This window comes from Cetorhinus maximus, chromosome 23 (assembly GCF_964194155.1).
Source record: "Cetorhinus maximus chromosome 23, sCetMax3.hap1.1, whole genome shotgun sequence".
Lineage (NCBI taxonomy): Eukaryota > Metazoa > Chordata > Chondrichthyes > Lamniformes > Cetorhinidae > Cetorhinus > Cetorhinus maximus.
In genome coordinates, this window is record NC_135901.1 from 20,382,098 (window position 1) to 20,396,327 (window position 14,230).

Below are 14,230 nucleotides of genomic sequence, written 5' to 3' on the forward strand. Positions count from 1 at the left end.
GTGTCTCCTGCAATGATAAAAGAAAAGAACTGCGGATGCTGGAAATCCAAAACAAAAACAGAAACAGAAATACCTGGAAAAACACAGCAGGTCTGGTAGCATCGGCGGAGAAGAGCACAGTTGACGTTTCGAGTCCTCATGACCCTTGAAGGGTCGTGTTCTGCTGCCAGACCTGCTGAGTTTTTCCAGGTATTTCTGTTTCTGTTTTTCTCCTGCAACGATGATAGGGCTCCGCCTCTCATTCACTCCGATTGGTTGGAGGACCGGTCGCTCCCGCCAGGTCCTCCTGTCCCGCCCCCTCTCGTTCCATTGGTCCGGCACTGCCGTCAATCAGCCGGGCATTGTGAGCTGTCAGGTGAGAGGTCACTGTCGGGAGCGGGTTAATAAACCCCGGGCAGGGGGGCGGGGTTTACAAATCCCGAGTGCGGCCCCAGAGCCGAATATTAAACAATGAACATTCTCCACTCTCACTATCCGCCGCTTCCGGCTTCTCTCCGGGAACAACCTCAAACAAAGAGACCAGCGGGAGATAGTGGCCTAGTGGGAATGTCACTGGATCAGTAATTCAGACACCCAGGGTCATGTTCTAGGGACATGGATTTAAATCCATTCAATTAATACAATCTGGAATATAAAGATAGTCTCAGTGATGGTGACTGAGGACCCTCTGAGAAAATCTCCACACAGTTCTGGACACAAGGTGAAAATGTCTGTTATTCTGCCTGGTCGTCAGGGTGATTCAGGTTAATGTTGTCATGAATGAAGTGAATTATCAAACATGTTGCTATCTCTCATTGTACAAACTTGTTAAAAGATTACAGAAAGAATTATCCAACACTTCATTCAGATTTCAACCCAGGGAGGAGGGGGAGTGTGTGGGACGGGGATTTACAGCTTTGGGGAACCAGGAGAGGAAAAAATGTTTCATGGAAACTGAAATTGTTCTGAATTTCTACCCTAAACTTAGTGATGACTTTTTTGGAACTCTATTTACAGGATGTTAGAAGGAGGATTTGCAGACCAGAAACTCAAACCAAACATCACGTCAAGATCTGACAGAGTCACTCCATTCACCAGGATCTGAATATCATCGGCCTCTGAATTTGGAAAGAGAAATGTTTCTCCATTCTGTCTGTGGGAAAAGATTTCAAACATCAGTGTAGCTGAAAAAGCACTGAGACACAGACACACCCAATTGAGTGTTCTAGTGAACTAACTGACAGAGCTTTAGCCAATTAGACAGCCTGAAATTTCAACATCACACCATTCACAGCGGGGAGAAAGTGTACACGTGTTCTGTGCGAGCACAAGGGTTCAACTGATTATCCAACTTGGTGAGACACAGGGCTCCGGCTTTATGGAGAAACCGTGGAAATGTGAGGATTGTGGGAAAGGATTCAGTTATCCATCCCATCTTGAAATCCATCGACGTAGTCACGTTGGGGCCAGCACCATGGAGAAACCATGGAAATGTGAGGACTGTGGTAAAGGATTCTATGACCCATCCCTGCTGAAAAACCATCAACGCATTCACACTGGGGAGAAGCCGTACACCTGCTCTGTGTGCGGGAAGGGATTTACTCAATTAGCCGGCCTCACATTACACCAACGAGTTCACACAAGGGAGAGGCCATTTACCTGCTCCGTGTGTGGGAAGGGATTCACAAATTCATCCCATCTGCTGACACACCAGCTTATTCACACTGAGGAGAAGCCATTCAGCTGTACTTACTGTGGAAAGAGGTTCAGATCTTCAGCCAACCTTACTGCACACCAGCGAGTTCACACTGGGGAGAAGCCGTACACCTGCACTGTGTGTGGGGAGGAATTTGCTCGGTTATCCAGCCTCCAGTATCACCAGGGAGTTCACACTCAGGAGAGGCCATTCAGCTGCACTTCCTGTGGAAAGAATTTCAGCTCTTCATCCAACCTCATTGAACACCAGCGAGGTCACACCGGGGAGAGGCCGTTCATCTGCTCTGTGTGTGGGAAGGGATTTACCAAGTCCTCCAACTTGGTGATACACCAGAGAATTCACACTGGGGAGAGACCGTTCACTTGCTCAGTGTGTGGAAAAGGGTTCACTGAGGCAGCTAAAGAGCGGAGGCACCAGCGAGTTCATAAATGACTGCAGGGGTTGGATTCTGCTCTTATTGCTTAATCACGTCCAGCATTGATAGTCTGACAATATTAGGTTTGTTTCTGCTGATATTAACAATCCCTATATCTGACTGGAGTTTAATATTTTGAAGTTGTCATTGATTTTCGGGGCTGCAATGTCCTTTTTTTAAGGGACCATCTGAGATCTTTCCTCTTAATTCAGAAACTCACTTACAAGAACATTATGAACTTTTACTTCAATCCTAAATTGATCTTTGGTGAAAAATCTACAACCCAGTGTCTGAAAGGCTCCACTGATTAACATCTCCAATTAGAAAGTGCTGAATAATCCTTGCTGATGATTATCAATAACTTGCACATTCTTCACAGTGGTACTTCCATTATGGAAGTAAATTATCAAGGAACAAATCTGGCATCCGTGTACATTCTAATGAAACTGTACATGAAACTAATAAATCTCTTGGAGATGCTTGTATTCTTGCCTCTTAGCTTTTTCAGAAAACTGCATCTGGTCATTAGCTGAGGCATCACAACTTGCAGAGGGAGATAAGCAAAGATCTTGAGAGAGACACCACTGCACCCCCACACCCCTGATCTTTGGTAAGTTTACCTAAAAGTCTAGAGTGACTTGTATCAATATGAGATACTGGTGTGAGTGTGCAGATGTGATTTGTTATGTATTGGAGTAACTAACACGGGGAAATGCAAATTGAGCATGCACTGAAGAACAGGTCCCAGACATGCTCAATACTGGACAACAGCATCTCATTGAAGTGGTTAATGTGGTCAGGAGAATGAGACAACATTTAAATCATCAAGCTATTGACACAAACTCCATAGGGAAACTGACTTTAAAACAGTCCAGATAGAATTAATCACACTGGTCTCTATCAGAAGGAGAAAATTAAAGTGAAGGGGCATATAGAATCTGGATTTAGAAAATATCCACAAGGTGGATGCAAGTGAACAGAGAGCTGGAGAATCTTTAAAGTCCATGCATGACCTTTTGTTTGAACCATATGTATTTACGACATGCCAATAATTTAGAATTGTGCGAGATGATCTGCAGGTGGGGAGGATGAATCGAAGTCGATAATTATCACATTTTACTCAAAGTTTTTACATTTATTCTTGGTGGCAGCTCAAGGGTTTTGTGTTGCTGATTCTTCTAATTCTAGTGACTTTAGTGTGTTACTGACAGTATGTAATCAAAAATTTAGGAAAACAAACTCGTAGCTTAGAAATAGCTGGGTCAGTTGTGAAAACTCAGTCAGAGTGGAGGTTCTCATGAACCATGTTATTTTTTATTATTCGTTCACGGGATGTGGGTGTCTCTGGCTAGGCCAGCATTTATTGCCCATCCCTAATTGCCCTTGAGAAGGTGACAGTAAGCGACTTTCTTGAACCACCGCAGTCCATGTGTAAACCAACTGTCTGAGTAAAGGCTAAACAGGATGTCCTAGGAAGTGATGAGCCATGAAATGACTTCATGGATTTCTGATGGAAACAGGAGCGATTAACTTGAATATCTGTCCCTTGCTAATGGACAATTGAATAAGTGATTGACAAAAGATCCCCAGGAATAAGATACATGAACGAGCTTCTGAGAAGGAAATCACTTCAGACAAGAAACAGCTTCTCAAAGTGATCCATGCTGGATTTGGCCAAACACTTTGGGTCAAAGAGACTGAGAAAAGATGAGACTGCCACCTCCAGCCACAGAGATCAGCATCCCCCTGATCCGGGACCAGTAAACCATTCCGAGGAGACTGCCACCTCCAGCCACGGAGATCAGCATCCGCCTGATCCGGGACCAGTAAACCATTCCGAGGAGACTGCCACCTCCAGCGACGGAGATCAACATCCCCCTGATCCGGGACCAGTAAACCATTCCAAGGAGACTGCCACCTCCAGCCGCGGAGATCAACATCCCCCTGATCCGAGACCAGTAAACCATTCCAAGGAGACTGTAACCTCCAGCCACGGAGATCAGCATCCCCCTGACCCGGAACCAGTAAACCATTCCAAGGAGACTGCCACCTCCAGATACGGAGATCAGCATCCCCCCTGCTTTTTCCCCATCCACTTGTCCAACCAGGGATCAGTAAACCATTCTCACCTGTTAGGGGTTGTATGTCTTTTCTGTCTTTTTAACTGTTGTATCATGTCTAAACTGTTGCTTCTTAATAAAATGCTTTAAAATCCACTGTGCCTTCTACCCCCTTTTTGGATAAACTGTGGCTCCCGGACTAAAATATTACACTTGTCCATGACAGTAACTGAAGGTATGAGCACTGAAATAGAGAGTAATGATGAGGTGTTAGTTGTGGCTCAGTGGTTGCATTCTTATCTCTGAGTCAGGAGGGTGTGGGTTCAAATCCACATCTAGAAACATGAGCATAAAATCCAGGTTGATATTTTGATGCGGTACTGAGGGAGCACTGCACTGTCAGAGGTCCCATCTTCCACATGAGACCTTCAGCTACGGCCCCATCTGCCCTCTCAGTTGGTGTAAAAGTTCCTATAATGTTATTCCAAAGAGCAGGGGAGTTCTCCCTGGTGTACTGCTACATATTTATCCCTCAACAAACATCACTGAACAGATTACCTGGTCAAAGTCATGTTTCTATTAGTGGGATCTTGCTGTGCACAATTTGGCGACTGCATTTCCTCCATTACAGCAGTGACTACACTTAAAAAGAACTTAAATGGCTGTAAAGCACTTTGGGACATCCTGAAGTTGTCAAAGGTGCTGTATAAATACAAATCTCCATTAATGAAGGTAAAAAGGCCCAAAAACGGAACAGTCAATAACAGGACATTAATCAGTCTCCTCTTATCTTGGAGAAATCAAGGACTCGAACACAGTGTGTTTGACACAAAGCTGATTTATTTAACCTATATCCAGAATATTAAACTCTAACCTAGTTACAGAGATTATTAACATCAACTGAAACAAAATCCAGTTGTCAGAATGAACATGGTAACATCATAACAGCAGAATCCAACTCCTGCAGTCACTTATGAACTTGCTGGTGTCTCAGCAGGTACGATGAACAAGTGAATCCCTTACCACAGACAGAGCAGGTGAACAGTCTCTCCCCAGTGTGAGTGTGTCGGTGTCTCTGCAAATGAGATAACTGAGCGAATCCCTTTGCACACACAGAACAGGTGAATGGCCTCTCCCCAGTGTGAACTCGCTGGTGATTCAGCAGGGTAGATGACTGAGTGAATCCCTTCCCACAGATGGAGCAGGTGAATGGCCTCTCTCCAGTGTGAGTACGCTGGTGAATCTGCAGATCTAATTTGCCTTTAAAGCTCTTCTCACAGTCGGAACATTTAAAAGGTTTTGTGTCAGAGTGAACTCGCTGGTGTCTCAGCAGGTGGCCTGAAATGGTGAATCCGTTCCCACACTCAGAGCAGGTGAATGGTCTCTCCCAAGTGTGAGTTCTTCGGTGTTTCAGCAGGCTGGATGACTGAGTGAATCCCTTCCTACACACGGAGCAGGTGAACGGACTCTCCTCAGTGTGAATTTGTTGGTGCATCAGCAAAACCTTTTAGCTTTTAAAGCTCTTCTCACAATCAGCACATTTAAAAGGTCTCATGTCAGAATGAATAAGATGGTGTGACGTGAGGTCAGTTAGTTGACTGAATCCCTTCCCACACTCGGAGCAGGTGAATGGTTTCTCCCCAGTGTGAGTTCTCTGGTGTTTTTGTAAGCTGGATGACTGAATGAATCCCTTCCCGCATACGGAGCAGGTGAACGGTCTCTCCCCAGTGTGACTGCGTCGATGAATTTCCAGCACGGATGGGGATCTGAAGCCCTTCCCACAGTCGCCACATTTCCACGGTTTCTCCGTGGTGCCAGTGTCCTCATGTCTCTCCAGGTTGAATGATCAATGGAAGCCTCGTCCACACACACAACACGTGCATATTTTCTCCCCGCTGTGAATGGTGTGATTTTTTTTCAGGCTGTGTAACTGGTTAAAGCTCTTTCCACAGTCCATGCACTGGGATACTCTCACTCGGGTGCGTATGTGTCTCTGTACTTTTCCAGTCACACTGATGTTTGAAATCTTTTCCAACAGACAGAACAGACAAACATTTCTCCTTCCACATTCAATGGCCAGTGATATTCAGGTCCTGATGAATTGAGCGACTGTCAGATCTTGACATGATGTTTGATTTGAGATTTCTCTCTGCAAATCCTCCTATTCTAATATCCTGTAAAAGGAGTTCACAAAAGTCATCACTGTCAGTACTGGATAGAAATTCAGAACAGATTATTCGAGTTTCTGTGGAACACTCTTTCCTCTGTCTTGTTTGCACCAAGCATGTTGCCCAATCAAACTAAAAGAGACCAAAATCAGCAACATCCAACAAAAGCAAAGGGAACTTTCCCAGCTAAACCAGAATGTTGTTTCCAGTGTCTGAGACACTCTGTACCCTGAAGTACCCAGCAGTTGTGGAATGTACCAAGCGTACCAACGGACACTGCTCCCTCTCCAGGGCCACCTGAGCACAGACATGACCACGGAAAAGAGGTTGATGGCCAGAGTGATTCCCACCCCCCCCACCCCTCCACCCCCCCCCCCCAACTCCTCTCCCTCCCCATGGGACTCACCCATCCTGGACCTACAAATGACTGTTTTAACCAGGCCCAGGAGCAGGTCCAGGACGTCACGCTCAGTACAAGTATGAGGATACTGGATATTAGACACTGTAAGATCATACTTTGTGAAACTGGCCACAAAACTCTGTTAAGATGGCTGCAACTTAACATGTGACTACGGACATTAAACTGTGGACAGTGTTCGATTCCGTGGCCAATATTTAGTTGAACATGGACCTGAATAAGGGAACTTCACAGGCACCTGTGAAGTTTAAACATCTCATTGTGTAAGGATGAACAGGCATGTGGGGAATGTGAAGTCTCCATACTGTTGGTCTCAGAGTGCCATATCGAACAATGGAGGATATTTGAGCTCAAGGATGGACAAAGATAAGAGTGAATGACCATTATCAACTTCTTTTGTATCATGGTGGTCTGGACCCCAGAAGTGTTAACCCTGCAGTCGTGTGACTGGAATTAACTGTCAGGGACTGCAGTATAATACAACCTCAACCAAGCAAATGTATATGTGAAAGACATCTGAAGCACTAGGAAACATCTGAAACAACTGAACCATCATAGCTAAAACTCTACCAATGCAGCCAAAGTACTGTACTTGTTCCAGCTTCCAAGTCTACATGAGAACCAATCTCCTGGCTATTCATCGATAAGACGATGCACATTTTGATGAGAATTCTTTGCTTCTGAAAGACCTTCACTCCAACTAAAGGATCAGCTCAGCCAAGAAGACAACAGGTTCGTATTGATATAAAGACTGAATTATAAATTCCATTTTTATAATTAAGGTTTTAACTTCATCCGTATCTAACTTCTGTGTGTGAGATACTGTGATTGAGATGTTGCGTTTAAACATCCAGGGCAAGAGTGTGACAATAAATAACCTGCTTTACTTTTAAAAATCACCAGAAAGCCTGCTGCTGAAATTTATTTTAAATTAAGAAAAATCACTCAGAGGGTAAGGAAATGACACACAAACATCCTGATTATGGACCGGAAGAGACCACATAAATTCTGACTGTAACAATGGGAAGATCCTCTGACTTACCCACCCGCACCCCTCCACACTGGGCAGTCAAAGATTAGGATAAAAACAAAAAGCTAAAAGCTACTGCGGCTGCTGGAAATCCAAAACAAAAACAGAATTACCTGGAAAAACTCAGCAGGTCTGGCAGCATCGGTGGAGAAGAAATCAGTTAACGTTTCGAGCCTTCACGATCCTTCGGCAGAACAGATTAGGAGCCTGGCGCTGAAGTGTAACCAAAAGTTGTGTAGCACATTCTTGTAACTATACGGAGACTGCAACCTCTCACACTGAACATATACATGGCCCACGGACTCCTCTCGGCTGCAAACATCACCTGCAACCTGGGAGTGCGTGAAACTGTTTCAAAACCTGTTGCCCCCCGCACCAACTCTCACTAGCACTAGGACCCAATTGGGAACACAAATCCTGAAGCCCCGCCCACTCTGTTACGTCACCAACATGGCCGCGCATTCACTCCGCCCCTTCAATCAAGATGGCGGCCGTTAACCTGGGCTTGTTCTCGGAAAATAGACTAAAAGCTGCAAACATGGGAGCTGCAGGTCCGTACTCGAGATTTGAGGGCTTCACCAGGCGTTTAAAAAACCTCCCTGGCAACCCGCCAGCTCCATCGCTCCCTCTGCGTTTCCATGTTCTTACCGGCTGGAGATGAGACAAAGGAGCATCTCCCCCCATCGCCATCACTTGTGTTGCGCATGCTCCCGGCACTGCGCACTGCTCTCCTGTGGTTTGGATGGGGGACCTTCACTACCGCTCGGAATGCTGGGTATAGACACCGCCATCGAAAATTCAAATAAGTGAATAGTCATTTTTCGCTGTGATGTGGAGATTGGGGCGGGGTAGCGCAATAAATAACATTCGGAATAAATCCCACTGCATTTCTGTCTCTGGCCACCGCATCTTTCCATCTGGTCTTAGACCTTCCTCTTCTTCCTGACAGTCCCATGTCCACCACTCGCCTCACCACATTTCCTCTCTCTCTCTCCACAACGAATAACCAGACCATTTCAATCTCTTCTCAGCTACTTCCTTTGATGTTTCCACAATCTTCACTGACCCCCTGATGTACTAGTTCCTGATCTTATCCTTTCTTGTCACTCCACACATCCATCTCAGTATCTCCATCTCATTAGTATCCAGGCATTGTTCTTCTCTTCTTGAGATTGCCCAAGTTTCTGCTCTGTATAACAAGGCCGGTCTCACAACTGCCCTGTAGATTCTTCTTTTTCAATTTCAGTGAAAATTTTCTATCAAATCACACTGCACCACACTTCTTCCAATTACTTCAACCAGAGCTAATCCATTCCCTAGTTTCCATACTTCCATCTCCTGCCATCACTGACCCCAGGTACTTGAAGCTACTCACATTCTCCAAGCCTTTGCCCCTAATCTTACACCTTCACTCTGATTCTCTTCCCTAGACTCGAACTGACAGTCCATAGATAAAAGCAAAATACTGCGGATGCTGGAAATCAGAAACAAAAACTGAAAATGCTGGAAAAACTCAGCAAGTCTAGCAGCATCTGTGGAGAGAGAAACAGAGTTAATGTTTCAAGTCCGAATGACACTTCTTCGGAGCTCTTCTGACAGACCATAGATTGGGTCCTCAGTTCACTAATGTCCTTTAGGAAAGGAAATCTGCTGTCCTTACCCAGTTTGGCCTCCATGTGACTCCAGTCCTGCAGCAATGTGCTTGATTCTTAACTGCCCTCTGCAATGACCAAGCAAGTCAGTCAGTTCAAAGGCAACTACAGATGGGCAACAATTGCTGGTCTTGTCAGCGACTCCCACAGCCCATGAAAGAATAAAAACAAAATTAATCGTCATACCTGTGTTTTCCAGTGCATTTCTCCAGTTCCCCAGATATTGATACAAACATGTGAATTAGGGGCAGGAGTAGGCCACTTAGCCCATCGAGCCTGCTCCCCCATTCAATAAGATTATGGCTGATCTGAATGTAACCTCGCCTCCACATTCCCACCTACAACTCCCTGCCCCCCCAAGATAACCTGTCACCCCTTTGTTCATAAAGAATCTATCTAACTCTGCCTTAAACATATTCAAAGACTCTGCTTCCACTGCATTTAGAGGAAGACAGTTCCAAAGATTCACTACCCTCTCAGAGAAAAAAATTCTCCTCATCTCTGACTTAAATGAGCGACCCCTTATTTTTAAACAGCGACCCCTAGTTTTGATTCTCCTACAAGAGAAAACACCCTTTCACATCCATCCTGTCAACACCCGTCAGGATCTTGTATGTTTCAATCAAGTCACCTCTTACTCTTTTAAACTCCAGCAGATACAAGCTCACTCTGTCCAATCTTTCCTTATAAGATGACTTGCTCATTCCAGGTATTAGTCCAGTAAACCTCCACTGTACTACTTCTATTTACATCTTTCCTTAAAAAGGAGACCAATACTACACACAGTACTCAAGATGTGGTATCACCAGTGCCCTGTATAATTGGACAACAACCTCCCTACTTTTGTATTCAATTCCCCACGCAATAAACAATAACATTCTATTAGCTTTCCTAATTGTTTACTGTACCTGCTTATTATCCTTTTGCGATTCATGCACTGGGACACCCAGATCTCTCTGCATCTTAGAGTTCTGCAATCTCTCATAATTTAGATAATATGCTTTATCACTCTTCCTGCCAATAGGGACAATATCACATTTTCCCAAATTATATTCCATTTGCCAGATCGTTGCCCACACACTTAACCTAACTAAATCCCTTTGTAAACTCCTTATGTACTCTTCACAACTTAATTTCCTACGTACTCAGTCATGTTCTCATCATCCTCACCACATTGCTCAATGTCATCTGCATATATAATTGACCATGGCATTTCCTGTTATACTTGCTCAGTTAGAACATCCATGGCCATCAGGAAGAGGAAGGGGTTCAGTGTCCATCCTTGATGCAATTCAACTTTGACGTTGAAACTCTCTCTCCCCCCATACTGCTTCTTACTCTTGCCTTAGCACTCCTTGGACGTGTCCTGTAATAGTCGTACACGCGCCTCAGGGACTCCATGAATTCCAACACATCTCCAGACTTCCTCCCTGGGCATCCGGTTATACGTCTTCTGTAGATCAATGAATACAGTCCTCATGTTGCATTCACCTTCCAGATATTTCTCCATTGCTTGTCTTAAAACAAAAATAGCATTGGGATATGTTTCTACTGATGTTAAGAAGCTCTAGCCCAGTTATATATATTAATATTCTGGATAAAAGTCAAATAAATCAACTTCTTGTTAAACAGAGTGACGAGTCATTTAAATAGCCCTAATACAAGTTTGTTCCTTTTGAAAGGTTCTCTCTCTCCCCTGTTTTCTCCATCCTCACCTCTGACAACAGAAGAGCTTATGGACTTCTTTGTCTCTCAGATTGGGACAATCTGATCAGCTGCCTCTGCTGCTTTCCTCTACTCCATTAGTTCACTGGGCTAAACTTCCTCTAAAGATCTGACCAGCGCCAGCCCTGAACTCACATCTTTCTTTAGTTTCTCTCCTATATCCTCTTATCTTCTCATCAAGTTCATGAGACCTAGCTTCATCTCTATTTACCCTATTCCCACTGGACTGCTGTCCACGCAGGAGAGTTTTGGAGGAGTGTAAGTTTATGCAGGGTGGAAGGTGGGAGACCAGCCAGGAGGGCAGTGGAATAGTCGAATCTGGAGGTAACAATGATGTGGATGAGCAGCAAATGGGTTGGCGTGGGGTGGAGACAACAGATATAGAGGTGGAAGGAGTTGATCTTCATGATGGAGAGGATATGTCATCGGTAACTCAGCCCTCAGCTCAGGGTCAGATCGAAAACTAAGGTTGCAATGGATCTGGTCCAGCCTCAGAATGTGGCAGGGAGAGGGATGGAGTTGGTAGTGAGGGTAACTGATCTTATGATGATGGGTTTTTATCGGCCTGAGTATTAGTCCACCTCCTGGGCCGCAGCTGTACAGACCTGAGCATGAACCAACCTCTGCCACGTAGGATTACATTACAGTAACAGGCCTTTCAGCCCAACCTCGATCTGTTGATAAAAATGTCTGTTCACCATTTGGGCTTTCAATGACACTCTTACAATCCATAATTTTCCACGTGGCCGAATATGTTCCATCAGTGACTGCAGAGCCCAGTGTGATTACTCAGCTACACTGAACATGTGCAGTACAAGTGATGGATGTGTAACATGATGATCAGGATTTGGTAGGAGATGATATTGAATTACAGAGAATATCGAGTCTGGAAACATACTATTTAATGCAACTCATTTGTTTTCATGGTTATCTTCAATGAATCTCACTCCATTCCATCTCCCTCACTTCAGCCTTTCAGCTTTTTTTTTTCTAATCTCCTTTCTCTCATGTACTCATCTCGTTTCCTTTGAAAACAACTAAGTTACTTCACCTCAACTGCTTCCTGTGGTAGTGAATTTCACATTCTAAGTACTCTCTGACTAAAGACATTTCTCCTTATTTTCCTGTTGATCTTATTAGGAACTATCTTGTACATATGGTCCTGGTTTTTGATTTTTTTGATCCCACACCCCCCCACCCCACCCCACATGGAAACATTGGCTCCACTTCTACCCTGTACAACCCATTCATAGTTTAAAGAATCCTCTGGGAGGTTACCTCTAAGCCTACACTTTTCTAAAGAACAAAGCCCTATCCTATTAATTTTTCCCAATAACTGTAATCACTCAGTTAGGATATCATCCTTAAAAATCCTTTGTGCACAAGCTCCAATGCTTAATTGACTTTTTAATTCTATGGAGACCAGAACTGCCTACATGGTCCTAAGCAATTTGAACAATATTTAATTATGTCTTAATTTGGTACTCCTGGAAATAAATCCGCGTTTTTTGTGAACATTTTTAATTGATTTGCTGACTTGCAAAAACGTTTTTCATTATTCATCTCTTTCCAGAGATTGCATTTCTCTTCTTCCCCATTCAGTTTCTTATTCTCTAAGGTCTAGGTAATGTTTGTATTTTTGCTCCCACGGTATATCATTGCATATTACACGAACATATGGGCAAGGAGCAGGAGTCAGCCATTCATCTCCTCGTTGGTGAAGTTCATTTGCCACTTAACTGCCAGTCTGCAGGTGTTCTAATGTCTTCTTGTATTATGTTGCATTCTTCCTCAGTGTTAGAAATGCTGTTTGGCATCAGCTGCCAATATTTTCATTGTTCCCAAGTCCCGGGCAGTAGTGTAAATTATGAATAACGGTGTTGGATCACCACTTTGAACCTTCTTCCAATGTGAAATTGCAGGTGGATGTGGTGGTGATTGCATAGGTTGCATCAGGGAGGAGGGTTCCAGACATTCGGGTTTCCACATAATAAAGTGTTTATTTTGTGTATTGTGCCTCTAGAATTGACCTTAATTTGGATGCCGAAACATTACATTCTCTGCCCGCAATTCAAGCTATCAATGGCAGCTTATTTACCCAGAACATCCTGCGCTTCAGAAGGTCCCCTATCAATGACTATAGGACTCCAGTGCGCAGGATCAGTGTGGTGTGCGCTCTGAGCATGCTCAGTGTCAGTCATGGTGATGGAGGGAGGAGGAGCGGACGGTTCAGGAGGAGATTATGAGCACAGGGTAGTAATGGAAACCGCGGCTGGATTGGGAACTGGATCAACTTCTAGGGTAGGCCTGAGGCCCCAAGCCCCGTGTTTACCCCACGGTGACAGGCCCGGGGACAGCGGGCTCACTGGCCGCCATCTTGCGAGTCAGGGCGGATCCGGGAGGCGGGGCTTCCTCCCCAGTGACAGACCCGGGTTATTAAAAAAAAAATTGTGGAAAAACTCGGCAGGTCTGACAGCATCTGTGGAGAGAGACAGAGTTAACATTTCGAGTCCGTATGACTCTTCTTCAGTACTGAAGAGAAGCAGAAATGTGGTGAAATATATACTGTTTAAGGGGGGTGTGGGACTGATGAAGCTGGATAGGAGGCCAGTGATAGGTGAAGGCAAAGGAGAATCCGGTTACCCGGGCAACAGGCCGCCGCCATCTTGGGAGAGGAAGGCGGGGCTTGTTCAATGAGGGGGCTCTTGGCAGCCACCTTGGTGAGGTTAGAGGCAGTGGGCGGGGCCTCAGGGACCCATTGGCCTGGGAAGCACTGTAAGATGGAATTCACTTCCCCAGAGATCAGTGAAGGCTGGGTCATTGCACATTTTCAACGCTGAGTTAGCTGCATTAATTTTTGATCCACGAGGCAGTCATGGGTTATGGGTGCGAGGAGAAAAGTGGCGTGAAGGCCAGAATCAAATCAGCCATGATCTTACTGAGCAGGCTTGATGGGCCGAATGGCCTCTGTTGCTGCTATTTCTCACAATCTTATGCAGGTGGAGCTGCTTCAGCGAGCGGAGTGCATGTTTGGCCACCTTGTTGGGGAACAGAGAATTGGTGGAA

The 14,230-nt window shown here is 44.8% G+C and overlaps 4 protein-coding genes across 5 annotated transcripts in view; 1 reads left to right on the forward strand and 3 right to left on the reverse strand.

Annotated features, from left to right (window-relative positions):
* LOC144697337 (uncharacterized) overlaps positions 1-14,230 on the reverse strand; it is a 290,314-nt gene that overhangs the window by 213,522 nt on the left and 62,562 nt on the right. The window lies entirely within an intron of this gene.
* Positions 1-14,230, reverse strand: part of LOC144697059 (uncharacterized) — a 395,607-nt gene that overhangs the window by 126,504 nt on the left and 254,873 nt on the right. The window lies entirely within an intron of this gene.
* LOC144697310 (uncharacterized) overlaps positions 1-14,230 on the reverse strand; it is a 273,200-nt gene that overhangs the window by 2,638 nt on the left and 256,332 nt on the right. The window contains exon 1 of one of the 2 annotated variants that reach the window (XM_078569287.1): positions 74-249. The exons of the other annotated variant lie outside the window; for it this stretch is intronic. The gene's annotated coding sequence lies outside the window, so the exon portion shown is untranslated. Of the gene's footprint in view, positions 1-73; positions 250-14,230 lie in introns of those variants that run through there. 2 annotated transcript variants of the gene reach the window in all.
* On the forward strand, positions 265-4,320 carry LOC144697151 (uncharacterized). Its single transcript, XM_078569002.1, has 2 exons — positions 265-700; positions 997-4,320. The coding sequence occupies exon 2, from the start codon at positions 1,358-1,360 to the stop codon at positions 2,126-2,128; it is 771 nt and encodes a 256-aa protein (XP_078425128.1). The 5' UTR covers positions 265-700; positions 997-1,357; the 3' UTR covers positions 2,129-4,320.